The sequence below is a fragment of the Sinocyclocheilus grahami genome, unplaced genomic scaffold (assembly GCF_001515645.1).
Source record: "Sinocyclocheilus grahami isolate Dianchi unplaced genomic scaffold, SAMN03320097.WGS_v1.1 scaffold1449.1, whole genome shotgun sequence".
Taxonomy (NCBI): domain Eukaryota; kingdom Metazoa; phylum Chordata; class Actinopteri; order Cypriniformes; family Cyprinidae; genus Sinocyclocheilus; species Sinocyclocheilus grahami.
In genome coordinates, this window is record NW_015506628.1 from 2,309 (window position 1) to 18,503 (window position 16,195).

The window sequence follows — 16,195 nt, forward strand, 5'->3', positions numbered from 1 at the left end:
CTGCTGTTGCAAAATTGCAGCATATATATAAAGATTCTAACTCAATTAAAAAATATCAAAACTACATGTAACAGAATTAAATCACAGTTACTAGTTTGGAAAATATGTTTTTTAATTTTTAATTTAATAAATATTTTCTTTAGTAACAATTGCTGTATTCTTTGGAAACAACAGTATCAGACGTCTATGCATTATCATACACATGAATGTATTTGTTTAAATTAGTTAATACATTAGGAAGTAACAATGAAAAATTATATATTAAATAATAAATTAACATTAATCAAAATTAATAAATGACATGAAGAATATTGTTAATTCTGATTCCTAATACATTAACTAATGTTAACATACAGAACTCAGTTGTAAAGGGTTACCTTAGTAACTAATATTGCTCTGCAATAAATAAATAAAACACTACCAAAATGCAACAAATTTGTATTTTTTTTCAAATCTATTAATGTGCTGTCTTTATTTGTGAAGTTTGTGAAGTCACACTCATTGTATTCGCGGTCAAAAGTGACAGGACACCTGAAGTTAAACATTTTTTTCTACAGTAAAATCAATCTAATATATTTTGTTCAATAATATTTTTTATTTTGTATTTTATAGTAATAATATTTATGCAATAATTATTATAAATTTTTCCCATTGAAAATAGTACAAAAAAATATTTTTTAATTAATGCAGTATCTCAGATTAAAATAGAGACTAGGCCTTTAAAATCCTTTTTTTTTTTTGAAGGCAGATTAGCAAAGAAAGAAAAACGTACTCGGTTACTAACGTAATCTCGGTTCCCTGAGATACAGGAACGTGTACTGCGTCTTGCTTAAGACGCATATGGGAAAAAGCCTTTTTTCTCCTGAACTGAAGCCTATTTCATTCACACAGTGAAACTGCACGGCCATTGGTTCGTGCAGGGCTTTAAAATGAACCAATGGCGCGGCAGCGGAGCTGCACAAGCCTATGGCGACGAAGCCTGCCAAAGCCCGCCAGAATGGGCGGGGCATCTGGCTATATAAGCGGGCGCTCGCCACAGGATTCTCAGGTTTACTTCGACTGAAGCGTCGACTGAGTCGTGCAGCTACATAGCACGGCTAGCAACGCAGTACTCGTTCCCGTATCTCAGGGAACTGAGGTTACGTTAGTAACCGAGTACGTTCCCTTTCGATACTTCACTCATACTGCGTCTTGCTTAAGACGCATATGGGAACAGTCCAATCACGCCGTGCTAATGTAGTGAAACGACTAAAGGTATGACTTCCATAAGCAACCAATGCTTATAGAGAAGTCAACAATAACCCCAAGGCTGAGCGGGCTGAGCTTTCTAGGTCGCACCCGGCCTGGTTAATCGTTCCAGAGTATACCCGTAACTTCGACACCCAGGGGTCAAGAGCTAACAGGTGAACAATACCAGAGAACTTGGGCGTGGCACGGCCAAGGGCTCTCTGTCATGTCTGTTTACGCAGCGTGTGCCATTTCAAGCGGAAAGGATCCTGGCCTGTAAGGCCGGGACTTCCAGGTTATAAAACCTCGCAAATGTGGACGGCGAGGCCCAGCCGGCCGCCTCACAAATATCCACAATGGACACACCACTGGACCATGCCCACGACGAGGCGATGCCTCTAGTCGAGTGGGCCCGTACTCCAATGGGGCATTGGAGGCCCAAGGAAGAGAATGCCAGCGAGATGGCGTCTACTATCCATCTAGAGAGTCTTTGCTTCGTAACCGGAAACCCCTTGGTGCAGTTACCGAAGCTGACAAAGAGTTGTTCCGATCGCCTATAAGGAGCGGAACGCTCAATATAGATCCTCAATGCCCTGATGGGGCAGAGCAGAGATAGCTCTCTGTCCTCTTCAGCTGAAGGAAGCGCGGAGAGCGTAATGACCTGTGCTCTGAACGGAGTGGAGAGCACTTTAGGTACGTAACCGTGCCTCGGTTTCAGGATGACTTTAGAGTCGTTAGGCCCAAATTAATTGAGGCCGGGTTAATTGAGAGCGCCTGCAGGTCTCCTATTCACTTTACTGATGCTAGTGCTAGAAGCAGAGCAGTCTTTAGCGACACCGACCTAATGTTGGCGGCTTGTAGCGGCTCGAAAGCGGGGCCCTTCAGGGCCCTCAGCACAGTGGGCAGGTCCCATGAAGGGACGGTAGGGGGACGAGGCGGATTCAGCCTCCTTGCTCCCTTCAGGAAGCGGATGACCGCGCTATTTTTGCCCACTGATATGCCCTCAATGGGGACATGAGAGGCCTCTATAGCCGCCACATAGACTTTGAGCGTGGATGGGGAGCGACCCTTATCCAGCAGCTCTTGTAGAAAATACAGCACCTCTGCTAATTCGGAAGTGAGAGGGTCTTTGCCGCGGTTTAAACACCAGGCGGAGAAAAAAGACCACTTTAAGGCATAGAGGGGTCTCGTAGACGGAGCTCTAGCCTCCGAAATTGTGTTTAAGACTCACTCTGGGAGGCACGAAGGCTCCCGTTGAGCGGCCAGAGGTGCAGGGCCCATAGGTCAGGCCGAGGATGCCATAATGTCCCGTTCGCTTGAGAGAGGAGATCCCGTCTCAGTGGAACAGGCCAAGGGGCCGCTATCAGTAGCTGAGTCAGCTCTGATAGCCACAGCTGGTTCATCCACAAGGGGGCTACCAGGAGAACCCTGTGTTTTTGTTCCCTCACTCGCCTGATTACTGTGGGATCTGTGGGATCAGAGCAATCCGGGGGAATGCGTAAAGAAGGAGGTTGGGGGCCAATGAGTCCCTGGTCTTTGAGAAATAAATTTGGCAGTGAGAGTTGTCTTCTGAGGCGAAGAGGTCTACCTCGCCGAAGATCTCCCAGATTTTCTGAACCGTTTGCGGATGGAGCGTCCACTCTCCTGAGGGGACATTGCTCCTTGATGACATGTCCACTCCTTGGTTCAATTTGCCCGGTATATGCGCTGCCTTTAGCGAGCGCAGGTTGGGTTAAGCCCACTCTAGGAAGCGCTCCACTAGCATGAAGAGGCGCTTCGAAGAGAGGCCTCCCTGGCGATTTATGTAGGACACAACTGTCACGTTGTCTGATCGGATTAGCACATGGTGCCCTTTCAGGACTGGCAGGAAGAATTGACAGGCTCAACATACTGCTAACATTTCCAGGCAGTTGATGTGGAAGCCTTTTTCCGCCATCGACCAGTGGCCGAAGGTCGGTATTCCCTTGCACAGCGCCCCCCAACTTGAGTTGGAGGCGTCTGTCGTGACAACTGTCCTTCTGTGAACCATCCCTATGGCCACGCCCTGTTCCATCCAACGGGAGTTCTTCCAGGGGGTCAGGGCCGACACACAGGCCTGACTCCCCCTGATACACATGGAATGGAACCCGTGGTTTCAACCAGCGCTGAAGGGGGCGCATACGCAGCAGACCCAACTGTAACACTGGAGATGCTGCTGCCATGAGGCCCAGCATCCTTTGAAACGCTTTGAGCGGGCGAGCGGTACCGATCTTGAAGGAGGTCTCCAGCCTCTGTATGGCCAGAGCTCGTTCTGGCGTGACTACAGCTTTCATTTGAGCTGAGTCGAAGATTGTTCCCAGGAACGAGATTCGTTGGCTGGGAAGTAATGAACTTTTGGCAAAATTGACCCTGAGTCCCAGGCACTCCAGGTGGCTGAGGAGGAGGGCTCTGTGAGATATCAGTTCTGCCTCCGACTGGGCCAGGACGAGCCAGTCGTCGAGGTAATTGACAATATGGACTCCCATCTGTCTCAGAGGGGAAAGAGCCGCATCCATGCACTTCATAAAGGTGCAGGGGGCCAGCCCGAAGTGAAGGACCGTATATTGATAAGCCACGCCCTCGAAGGCGAATCTCAAGAATGGCCTGTGACGAGGGGCTATCTGGATGTGAAAGTATGCATCCTTCAGGTCCAGGGAAAAGAACCAGTCTCTCGAGCTGATTTGCGCGAGGATCTGTTTCAGTGTAACCATCCTGAACGACCTCCTTACGAGGGCGCGATTCAGGTGTCTGAGACCGAGGATGGGCCGGAGGCCACCATCTCTCTTGGGGACGAGGAAGTAATGGCTGTAAAGGCCTGACTCGCTCTGGAACCTTTTCCATGGCTCCTTTGGCCAGCAATTTCATCACCTCTGAGCGCAGGACGTGTGCGTCCTTGCTCTGCACGGAGGTGGGGACCACGCTGCTGAAGCGTGGGGGTCTCCGAGCGAATTGGAGTGAATATCCTTGCTTTATTATTCCCATAACCCATTCCGACACCCCGGGGATGGCCTGCCAGGCCTCGGCCCGCGTGACGAGGGGTTGTATTAACTCGGGTAACTGGCCGCATGGGGGCAGACCACGTACGAGTGATGGAAGAGGAAGTTTGCTCTCTTTTTGAAAATGTTTGTGTTTTATTATCCTTTCCGCTATCACAGCGGTCGGATGCTTGGGCGCATGAATGGGCCCATTGTTTGAACAAAACACACTTGTCTCTTCACCCGGAACTGAACGGGGTGTCAAGAGGTGTAAGGAGAGGCTGCTTGAGGGGTGGTCCGGCCGTGGCGAGATCTGACCCCATCCTCTTCCTGTCTCGTGGTCCCTGGTGCTTAGGAAGAGGGTAGCGTCTGGCCGAGCGAGAGCATCCCCGCGTCTGCTGTGCTTTAGCGGGCTGAGCAGCGGGGGTGGCAGGCTCTGGTTTCGCAGGCTGCTGAGTCGGCGCAGATTTTGGTCCTTCATCTCCGTCAGCGTCAACCATAAATGGCGCTCGAGCACCACAAGGCTGGCCATCGATCTCCCAATCACCTGGGTCGTGGTCTTGGTGGCGCATAGAGCCAGGTCTGTCGCGCTCCTCAGATCCCTGAGGGTAGCGGGGTCCAGGCCAGACTCGGAGGATGCAAGGATTTGGGCCTGGAAGACCTGAAGGACCGCCATAGAGTGAAGCGCCGCAGCCGCCTGTCCAGCTGAGGTGTAGGCGCGTCCAGTGAGAGCTGAAGTAGTCCTACACGGCTTAGACGGGTGAGCGGCCTTTGCTCTCCAGCCGACGGCCGTGGGTGGGCAGAGATGCTCATCTAGGGGAGGCGGCTTATCGTACCCCTTTTCTTCAGCGCCGTCGATGGAGGTGAGGGTGGATGAAGAGGCAGTACGGAGGCGGGCGGAGTATGGAGCACGCCACGATCTGGTGAGCTCGTCGTGGACCTCTGGGAATAATGGAGAGGTACGCTGATGAGGGGCTTGTCGGCGCCCCAGCAGGAACCATTCATCCAGACGACTGCGAGAGGGCTCCTCTGGAGGGGACCACTCTAAACCCAGCTCTTCGACCGCTTTGGAGAGGATACGGAGAAGCTCGGTATCCGTCCCGTCTTTGGTGGCGCAGGGTGCGGATGATGGCGAGAGGGTGGGGTCATTCTCTGAGCCCAACAGCTCCTCTGTATCCGATGCTGCCAGTGACATGCTCTCATAGAGCAGCTCGTCTCCACTTCCCCCGAATGAGATCAGATCACCTGCATCAGCAGAGGGAGGCTGATCAGACCAGGAGAAAAGGACGGGAGAACTCTCTCTCTGCGACGAGAGCGAGGCACGCGGGATCTGGGCCGGCGTGAGCTCGCTCGTGGCCAATCGCTCAACCCCTTTGCCCCACTGTTTTTTCCTCACAGGTCCCTGGCAGGAAGAAAACGGGAGGGCGCGGGGGACGGAGTCGCTCTCTGAAAAGAAAGCGATCCATGAGCGGAGAGAGGCGAGACTAAAACTCTCGCAATGAGAGCAATTAGCTCCCGTGAGCGCAGCTTCCGCATGGGATTTCCCCGAGCAGGAAACGCACTCCGTGTGGCCGTCATCGGAGTGCAGGGGAGACCTGCACGAGCCGCAATAACGGCGCAGCATTTGCAACGCCGCTGCTCTTTTAGAAGCTTTGAGGTCGCCGGATGGCGGCAGGGGAACCGGACCGGAACTGCTGCGTCGCTGAAGAAGTGGAGAAGCAGGTCAGCCGAGCTGGGAGGTCCCGATTCCAGCTGCGAAGGCGTGTCAACGGCGAGCGGCTTCGGATCAGCTTGAGATGTAGAGTCGTCGCTGAAGGAGAAAAAATCTGAGAATCCTGTGGCGAGCGCCCACTTATATAGTATGCGTCTTAAGCAAGACGCAGTACGAGTGAAGTATCGAAAGGGAACATGTAATTTCATGGTGTAACCACTAGATGCCTGTATAGGAATCTATAGAGAGGCTTTTGAATTCCCTATTTGTTTTTATACACAATTCTTTACTTTTATTAGGTTGTGGATTTAAATGTATATTAAGGCATTCTCAAAGACTACTTTTTGTCAAGATTTATATTTTTTGTTGTTTTAGATGTAGATTTGAAGCATCAGTTTTTGAATGATTATTGCTACAGTCAAACCTGAACTCAGAAAGCATTTTGTTATACAAAACATTACAATTCTATAAAAATGTAACAAAAATAAACAGGAATGCTTTATCAGAGCTTAATCCTTCTGGGTCTGATCTGATATCAACCTTTTTTTTCAGTTTTCTGACTCATTTTGGCTATATGTTTATAGCCATACCAATTCATTTGAGTATGTATAATTGTGTGTGTGTGTGTCTGTTTTAGAGTGTAACCCCTTCCTTGCTGTCCACTTTTTTACTAAATTGTAGTTGAATTATTTATTTTATTTTACATAGCTGCTGTGTTACTGGCACACCAGTTCATAGCGATGTGTGTGCATAAGTGTGTGTGTGTGTGTGCGCGTGTGTTGATTTTGCACTCTAGATGTTTCAGAATTTCACCCCTTCATTGCTGTGCAATTTTTTCTGTGTCGTGGGGGATTTGTAGATTGTACACCCAAACATTTTCTGTAACTCGCTTATCGCAACTTCCCATTCATTTCCTATGGTCGGTCAATTTTGACCGAAGACCATGAGTGTGTCTATTTCTTTTTTATGAGCACTTAGCTTTTTCAAATCAAGCCGTCAATTTTTTTGTGTGTTCACATACCAAGTGCCATAAAAGTCACCAAGTTTCGTACCATTCTGATGAAGCTACAATTTTTACAATTTCAAAATGTAAAAATTTTCAGTCAAAAGTGACCGAAGACTGTACAAGTGTACTAAACAAATCTATTAAATACTTTAAATGTATCAGTTATTTCCTGTTATATAACAGTTACATTTTTTAAGTCTACCAGGTCCAGTGCATTCAAAAAATTTAATAAAAATGTTATATATGCAAAAGTATACATCATTTTGTTTGTTTGAGTTTGCTTAACATGCATCAACCACTGCACCATGGCTTCTATTTACAGCTATGTACTACTAAACATAATTTTAGTTTATTGAAAACTTTATTGAAAAGGGTTCAAAATTTGATAGGCCCAGTGAGTGTGAGCATACAGTATATGAATAAATGACCTTGAAAATATATCTAGGGGCTATTGTATTTTATTCACTATCCCCCGGTTTCACAGACAAGGTTTAAGCCTAGTCCCCGACTAAAGTGTAAGTCTGAGCTGTTGCAACTGAAAGAAACTTACACTGATTGATCTTGAAATATGTCAGTGCCCTTGTTTTGTCTCAAGATGCACACAAGTGTTTTTTCTAAGGTATATTTATAAAAATTACTTTAAAATCCTAATTGAACTATGGCCTAGTCCTGGCTTAAGCTAAGCCCCGTCTGTGAAACCGGGCCTATAAGTGACAGCCAATTATTCCATACACTTGATAAAACTGAAATATTTATATTGGTCATTGTTATAAATGAAATATTGAATTTGTTACATGAAATAATGAATCATTAAATTAAATAATTAAATATTTAATTAGAAAAAGAATACTATGTTTCACTGTGGACTTTAACCTAAGGATGACATGATGAGAGGCCAGGGTAACCTAACCTCTAATTGATATCTATTTATCAACTAACCAAATAAAGCGTAGTCTCAGTTCTAAGATGCAATCATAGAAACATTTGTTAATCATTATTTTAGAATTATTATGTGGTCAGCAAAAACAGAAACTATAAAGGTCTGTCCTTTTCTTGCATTCTTCACAAACCACCAGCCATGAGAGCTGTTGTGCTTGCCTTGACCCTAGCCTTTGTGGGTAAGTCAGATTTTTGAGTACGCGGTGTTTAAAAAATGTTATTCTATGCAAAAACTTTATTTTCAGGGTTTTGTCTCATTAAATTATTTGTTTCTTGTAGCGAGTCAACAGATTAACCTTGGTAAGTGTTGATTTGGTTTTCTTTTAAGCGACAAATTAATTATACATCTACAACACAATAAATGTCTTAAAACAGAATAAAATATAGTCAATATAAATTATGTTTCAGTTCCAGAGTTTGCCCCTGATAAGACCTATGTGTACAACTATGAGGCTCTACTCTTGGGCGGTCTTCCTCAAGAAGGTCTGGCCAGAGCAGGTATAAAAGTCAACAGTAAGGTTCACCTCAGTGCAGTCACCGAGAACACCTTCCTGATGAAGGTAATGACTGTTAAAACACACAAAAAAGTCTCTGCTAGCCACTACTGTTACAAGATTGCAATGACAATAATTTAAATGGAAAATGTCCCCTTACAGCTCATGGATCCTCTAATCCACGAGTATGCTGGTATTTGGCCCAAGGATCCATTTGTTCCTGCCACTAAGCTCACCTCAGCACTGGCTGCTCAGCTTCAGATTCCCATCAAGTTTGAGTATGCTAATGGTGTGGTTGGAAAGGTATTTGCCCCGGCAGGAGTCTCCCCTACGGTACTGAATTTACACAGAGGTATCCTCAACATCCTTCAGCTCAACCTCAAGAGGACCCAGAACATCTATGAACTGCAAGAGGTGAGTAAGTAATCCTAGTACATTTTTTAAAACTAATTTAAGTTCTGCCATCTTATTTTTTGACTCGTCCTTCAAGGCTGGAGCTCAGGGAGTGTGCAGGACCCACTATGTCATCAATGAGGATCCAAAGACCAACCACATTACCGTTACCAAGTCTAAGGATCTGAGCCACTGCCAGGAGAGAATCATGAAGGATGTTGGCTTGGCATACACTGAGAGGTGTGCTGAATGCACAAAGGTAAAGAAAAAGACAGGAATGGACTTAAAGATTGAAAGGATTTCTCTTCTGAGAACGTGGACCAAAAATGTTGATGAATTATCTTGCACTTCTAAAAGATTATCAATAAATCATTATCTAGAGTCAAAAAATGGATACTTACCTGTCTCTCAACAGAGGGTCAAGAGTCTGATTGAAACTGCAACTTACAATTACATTATGAAACCATCTTCCACTGGTGCACTGATCACTGAGGCAACAGTTGAGGAAGTGCATCAGTTTTCACCCTTCAATGAGATCCATGGTGCAGCAATGATGGAAGCAAAGTATGCTTGATAAGCTGTGAGATTTAGAAATATGAAGCAGCAATATTTCTAACACATTTCATTATTTTTCAAAAATGGTTCATGTACAGAAACAATTGGGTGTGTGTTACAGACAAATCTTGGCTTTTGTTGAGATAGAAAAGACCCCTGTTGTTCCAAACAAAGCTGATTACATGGCCCGTGGATCCCTGCAATATGAGTTTTCAACTGAGATTCTTCAGACTCCCATCCAACTCATAAAGATCAGCAATGCACCAGCACAGGTAAAGGTGTAGATTAATTTACCTGTAATGCATCAAAGCTTTTGATTGTAAGAAAATCCATCCACATTGAACTGTCAAGACTTGATGCCTGACCATTGCCTTTTTCTAGATTGTGGAGGTCCTGAAGCACTTGGTTGTGAACAATGTGGCCATGGTCCATGATGACGCTCCACTTAAGTTTGTTCAGCTCGTTCAGCTCCTGCGTGCTGCCACCCTGGAGAATATTGAGGATATCTGGACTCAGTTCAAGAATGAACCAGTGTACAGGTAGAATTTTGGGGAAAACGTTAGCAAATTTTAGTTAAAGAGAATCCTTAAAAATGTTGTACATAAAACAATGAATCTGTTAGGCGCTGGATTCTAGATGCTCTTCCTGCTGTTGGCACACCAGTCATTGTAAAATTCATCAAGGAGAAGTTCCTGGCTGGTGAACTTACCCTTCCAGAGTTCATTCAGGCTCTTGTGGTTGCTTTGCAAATGGTCACTGCTGATTTGGACACCATCCAGTTGACAGCTGTGGGTATATATAATTATACAAAAGTTCTGTTCTAAGTATGTTGCTAAACCAGACAAATCATTCTCATATCCTTTTGAACAGAGTTTGGCTTGGCATGAGAAACTCTCCACAATCCCAGCTCTGCATGACGTTGTAATGCTCGGATATGGTTCCATGATTGCCAAGCACTGTGTTGAAGTTCCCACTTGCTCTGCCGAGCTCCTCGGGGTAAACAATTCAAGCCTTAAATATCTGATAGGGATTTGCCATTTGCTGTTTTCTAATTGTACTGTATGTGTATCACATTCCTCAGCCCATCCATGAGATTGCTGCAGAAGCTACTTCTAAGAATAACATTCCTGAAATCACTTTGGCTCTTAAAGTTCTGGGCAATGCTGGTCATCCTGCTAGTCTTAAACCCATCATGAAGCTCCTGCCTGGAATGAGAACTGCAGCTACATCTCTGCCCCTTAGTGTTCAGGTTGATGCCATCTTGGCCCTGAGGAACATTGCCAAGAAAGAGCCCAAACTGGTAAATGGCCAACATCAAAGGAATGATTAAAATATGATTATGCACATTTTCTTCCAATAATATACTGATCTTGTTTCTTGCCACAGGTTCAGCCAGTGGCCCTGCAGCTTGTATTGGACAGATCTCTCCACCCAGAAGTTCGCATGGTTGCTTGTATTGTGTTGTTTGAAACCAAGCCCTCAGTGGCTCTCATGTCAAGTCTTGCTGGTTCTTTAAAGACTGAAACTAACATGCAGGTTGCGAGCTTTACCTATTCCCACATCAAGTCCTTGACCAGAATCACTGCTCCTGATATGGCAGCTGTGTAAGTATAATTATTTGTATGTAATATCTCATCACTTCACATGATCAGAAGCTGATGTTAAGCTGTTTATCCATTTTAGTGCTGGTGCAGCTCATGTTGCTATCAAGCTTTTGAGTCCCAAGCTGGACAGGCTTAGTTTTCAGTTCAGCAGAGCCCTTAAGTTTGACATCTATCACAGTAAGTCTTGAAAACCAAGACATTTGTAATGTATCTCTTCATAAGAGAGCATGCTTTGGGCTTTTCATAAAATACCTACCCATCAATGGTATTCTTACCTATGTCTCTGTGCAGCTCCACTTATGGTTGGAGCTGCTGGCAGTGCCTACATGATCAATGATGCTGCCACCATCCTGCCCAGAGCTGTTGTAGCTAAAACACGTGCTTATCTGGCTGGAGCTGCTGCTGATGTTCTTGAGGTGGACTGCCAAAAAAAAAAATCATTACTTTCTCTATTTTCACCAGTTTTATCGATTTATTATTGAAATCTAATTTATTGTTTTACAATCTTTTTATAGTCTTCTCTCAATTGCTACTTTGAAACAGATTGGAGTGAGAACTGAAGGAATCCAGGAGGCTCTTCTGAAATCTCCTGCTGCAGATGAAAGTGTTGACCGTATCACAAAGATTAAGCGCACCCTGAGAGCAGTAAGTTATTTGTATTTTGTTGTTTGCTAATGAATTTAAGACATGACATTAAAATTAAACCCATGATTTCTGTATGCTCCTTCAGCTCATAAATTGGAAGGCTCTGCCAACCAGTCAACCACTGGCTTCAGCCTATGTCAAACTGTTTGGACAGGAGGTGGCTTTTGCCAGAATTGACAGGACCATCATTGAACAAGCAATATCGGTATTGTGTTCAAGTTCATATATCCTCTTTTATGAGCATAACTCTAAGGTCAATCTCACCCTGAGTTATTTCTTCAGATGTTAGATTCTTAAATTTTTTTAGATTTATTTTGTGTCTTTTAATTAACACTATCCCAGCTTGCCACTGGACCCAAATCACGTGAATTGTTGAAGGCGGCTCTTAAAGCTTTGCAGGAAGGAATTGCCTTGCAGTATGCCAAACCCCTGCTTATAGCTGAAATGCGTCGTATCTTGCCAACAGCAGTTGGTTTGCCCATGGAGCTCAGTATGTACTCTGCTGCTGTTGGTGCTGCATCCATCAATGGTGAGATTTTTTTCATTTAGAATTTTTCCTTGGACATGAGGGAGTCACTTCTTAGTTTTATATTGTTCTGTTCATCCTTCTAGTCCAGGCCACCATTACACCTCCTCTCCCTGAGGAGATTGAGACTATGACTCTTGAGCAGCTGAAGAAGACTGATGTTCAACTCCAAGCTGAAGCTAGACCAAGGTACACTTTTACAAATGCATTAAATACTGTATGCAAATATGGTTTTCAAAAACACAATCTCTCTTATTCTTATTGCAGTATTGCTGTGCATAAATTTGCTGTGATGGGAGTGAACACTGCCTTGATCCAAGCTGCTGTTATGGCTAGAGGAAAGATCCGTACAATTGCTCCTGGAAAAGTGGCTGTAAGAGCAGACATTCTCAAGGGCAACTACAAGGTGGAGGCTCTGCCTGTCGAGGTTCCTGAACATATCGCTGCTATGAGGTAACAAAATCTCAGTCATGCCAGCATAGCACCAATGAATATAGGATATCTCTAAAAATTTAAGTTTTCTCCAATATTTACTTGTTTTGACAGCTTTGAGACTCTTGCAGTGGCCAGAAATATTGAAGATCCTACTGCTGAGAGGATTGTTCAATTGGTACCGGAGTTGTCATTGCAAAACCGCCAGACAGATCTTGCTGGATCGGTAAGCCACACATGTATACTGCATGTGGAAGTATGCAAAGACTTCTTTTGATGTTACAATGCTTATACATTTTTTTTTAGTCATCTGAGATCCTTGATCCTGAGATGCCACCTGAGGCTCCTGTGAGAGCTTCTGCTCCATTTGACAAGACTCTCTGTCTTGCTGTCCCATACATTGAAATCAAGGGATGCGTTGAGGTGCACTCTCACAATGCTGCTTTTATCAGAAATGATCCTCTGTTCTACATAATTGGACAACACTCAGCACGTGCTACAGTGGCAAGAGGTATTTTTAGAATCAAAATTAGTTGAATTTGCATGATGTATTAACAGATAATGATAATTTGTTTTGTGGTTTTGGATTTAGCTGAAGGTCCTACAGTTGAAAGACTGGAACTTGAAGTCCAAGTTGGTCCTAGAGCTGCTGAGAGGCTCCTTAAGCAAATCAGTCTCATTGATGAGGAGACTCCAGAAGGGAAGGCCTTCTTGTTGAAATTGAGGGAAATCCTGGAGACTGAAGATAAAAACAGGCCCATTTCTTCTGAAAGCAACAGCAACAGCAGCAGTTCAAGCTCCTCCATGTCCAGCTCTCGTGTGACAGAGGTGAGGACCAGGGATCTTGCTTGTTAGCTAACATTTTTTATCATCAATCTCTCAACATTTTTTCTTATGGGATTTTAGACTGCCAATCCCATAGACCCCTTCAAGAAATTCCACAAAGATCAGGCAATTACTAAATAATAATTTTTACTCATTACTTTTCAAAAATAACTGTATGTATCTTTATTTGGAGAGACTGAGTTCCTTCTAGTTCAGTTAATATTATACAAAAACTTTGCAGTACATGGCACACCATGGATCCTCAAAGGCAGTAAGCAGTGGAAGCGCTGCATCTAGTTTTGAGCGTTTCCAGAAACAGGTGAATCAATTTCTGTGATTTGTTTTGTCCATAAGAAAATCTACAAAATCATTTCAAATTTCTTGAATGAAGTTTAAATGCTTGTTCATTCTTTCAGGCTAAATATCTTGGGAATACTGTTCCACCAGTTTTTGTCATCATTGCCCGTGCTGTTAGAGTAGATCGCAAGTTGTTGGGTTACCAGCTTGCAGCTTTCTTTGACAAGCCATCTGCAAGGGTGCAGCTCATTGCTTCTTCCATTGCTGAGAATGACAACTGGAAGTTGTGTGCTGATGGTGTCCTGCTGAGCAAGCACAAAGTCACTGTAAGATCAGAGCTCATGTGGCTGAAATTCCTAAAAAAGTCTAATTCTGTGCTTGATGATCTGCTGGTCCAAATTGTATATTATTTTTTTATCTTCAGACCAAGGTTGCCTGGGGTACAGAGTGTCAACAATATGCAGTCATTACTAAAGCTGAAGCTGGAATACTTGGAGAATTCCCTGCTGTCCGTCTAGAGTGGGAATGGGAGGAGCTTCCAATTTTAATCACCAACTATGCCAAAAAGTAAACACAATGATCAAAAACTATTTTGTGGTAACTGCATAAATGTTATATTTTAAAGACTTTCCCCCCCTTACGTATCACTTTTTAAACAGGCTGTCTAAGCATATTCCTATGGCAGCGTTACAGGCAGGGTTCAGGTTTGAAAGAGCCACAAACAGTGAGAAGGAGATTGAACTGACTGTGGCCTTGCCCAGTAAAAGGTCCCTGAATGTCATAGTAAGGGTTCCAGAGGCGAGTGGCCAGTAATATTTAAACTATGACTCACTTAGAGATAAAATAAGAAAAAGTACTGTAAATACTGTAACAATTTTCTGTTGTTCTAGATGACACTGTCAAGGATAGCTATTCCTCTCCCTGTCACTGTACCCATCAATCCAGATGGAACTCTTTCTATTCATATTGATCAAGACATTCTGTTCAGAGTCCAGAACTATATCTATGATTGCACCACAGGTACAAATATATAACATGACATACTGAAATTACCTTGTCAAAAAAAATAAAAAAATAAAAATAACATTAAATATATTCCGAAACCACACATAGCCACACTTGTTTTTGATTTCCTATTTTTAGCACAATGCAGCATGATGCAGGACACAATCACTACGTTCAACAACAGGAGGTACAAGAACGAAATGCCCATTTCTTGCTACCAAGTCTTGGCTCAGGACTGCACACCTGAGCTGAAATTTGTTGTTCTCTTGAAGAAGGATGAGGAGTCTGAAGAAAACCACCTGAACATTAAACTTGCTGATATGTAAGTTCACTCTCTTGTGAACTGGTATCCATATAATATGCAGGATTGCTTACTGTGGTTATCATTTCATTACCACTGCACTGAGTCAATCACCTGTCTTTAACAGCAATGTCGACCTGTATGCTTTGGGCACCCAGGCAAAAGTTAAAATTAATGAAATGGAAGTGCCCATCAGCAGCCTTCCCTACCAGCATCCCTCAGGTAGGTTCTAAGGACCATGTGGTCTCTTTGAATAACTTCACATAACTTGTTCAGCTAATGTAAATTAAATTGCCCTTCTTGTTTAGGCTCCATCCAGATCCGGGAGAAGGCTGATGGTTTGTCACTTTATGCTTCTGGTCATGGGCTTCAGGAAGTCTACTTTGCCAGTGGTCATTGGAAGGTGACTGCAAGTTAATAAGCATTTATCAGCTACTGTGTTTCTGCAACAAAAACCCATCATCCAGAGTTTGAGTATGCAATTTTTCATTTATAGATCCAAGTTGCAGACTGGATGAAAGGACAGACTTGTGGACTCTGTGGAAAAGCTGATGGGGAAATCAGACAGGAGTACACCACACCCAGTGGATACCTGACCAAGAATTCAGTGAGCTTTGCCCACTCATGGGTGCTTCCTGCTGAGAGCTGCCGTGATGCCAGCCGTAAGATTTGTCTGACACTGTGTATTACAAAAAATATCATATGTTTTAAAGACATTTTTAAAATAAATATGTTTCCTCTATCAGAATGCCGTATGAAACTTGAATCGGTGAAGTTGGAGAAGCAGGTGATATTGAATGGCCAGGAATCTAAATGCTACTCTGTTGAGCCTGTGCTGCGCTGTCTGCCAGGCTGTAAACCAATCAGAACCACCCCTGTCACTATTGGATACCACTGCCTGTCCACACGTAAGTGAAGGCTGACATGACTCTAGTCAAGTGATTGTCACCTGGTTTTGCTTTACAAAGCAGATTTTACATCTTAAAAAGCAAAATGATTAACATAGGCTGAGCGGGAAAATATATCATTTGGTTTCTAAACATCATATGCATTTTTTAATTCTGTGTTACAGTCTCTAACCTCAACATGCTTGATGGAATTTATGAGAAGAGTGTAGACTTGAGAGAGACTACAGATGCTCATGTGGCCTGTCGCTGCAGTGAACAGTGTGCTTAAACCCACTTCTTGGCTCAGTAGTACCTAATACAACAATTGAAGCAATTTAATTGATTTTCAATAAAT

At 43.8% G+C, this 16,195-nt stretch overlaps 1 protein-coding gene across 2 annotated transcripts; it reads left to right on the top strand.

The window, feature by feature from the left end:
* Window positions 1-8,000: 8,000 nt before the first annotated feature.
* Window positions 8,001-16,195, top strand: LOC107570370 (vitellogenin-like). 2 transcript variants are annotated; one of them, XM_016256601.1, is made up of 33 exons: window positions 8,001-8,055; window positions 8,156-8,176; window positions 8,285-8,436; window positions 8,533-8,784; window positions 8,861-9,022; window positions 9,179-9,327; window positions 9,440-9,590; window positions 9,700-9,857; window positions 9,941-10,106; window positions 10,189-10,314; window positions 10,400-10,618; window positions 10,705-10,922; window positions 11,002-11,099; window positions 11,214-11,338; window positions 11,466-11,567; window positions 11,653-11,772; window positions 11,910-12,096; window positions 12,180-12,546; window positions 12,640-12,751; window positions 12,832-13,036; window positions 13,118-13,353; window positions 13,432-13,476; window positions 13,592-13,669; window positions 13,767-13,973; window positions 14,072-14,214; window positions 14,307-14,445; window positions 14,538-14,667; window positions 14,791-14,974; window positions 15,081-15,175; window positions 15,262-15,356; window positions 15,450-15,615; window positions 15,700-15,861; window positions 16,026-16,195. In XM_016256601.1, the coding sequence occupies exons 1-33, from the start codon at window positions 8,016-8,018 to the stop codon at window positions 16,127-16,129; spliced, it is 4,914 nt and encodes a 1,637-aa protein (XP_016112087.1). In that variant the 5' UTR covers window positions 8,001-8,015; the 3' UTR covers window positions 16,130-16,195. The 2 variants fall into 2 exon arrangements, with proteins under 2 accessions (XP_016112087.1, XP_016112086.1); XM_016256600.1 differs by lacking the exons at window positions 14,538-14,667; window positions 14,791-14,974; window positions 15,081-15,175; ... (2 more) ...; window positions 15,700-15,861; window positions 16,026-16,195 and having other exon boundaries at window positions 8,016-8,055; window positions 14,333-14,434.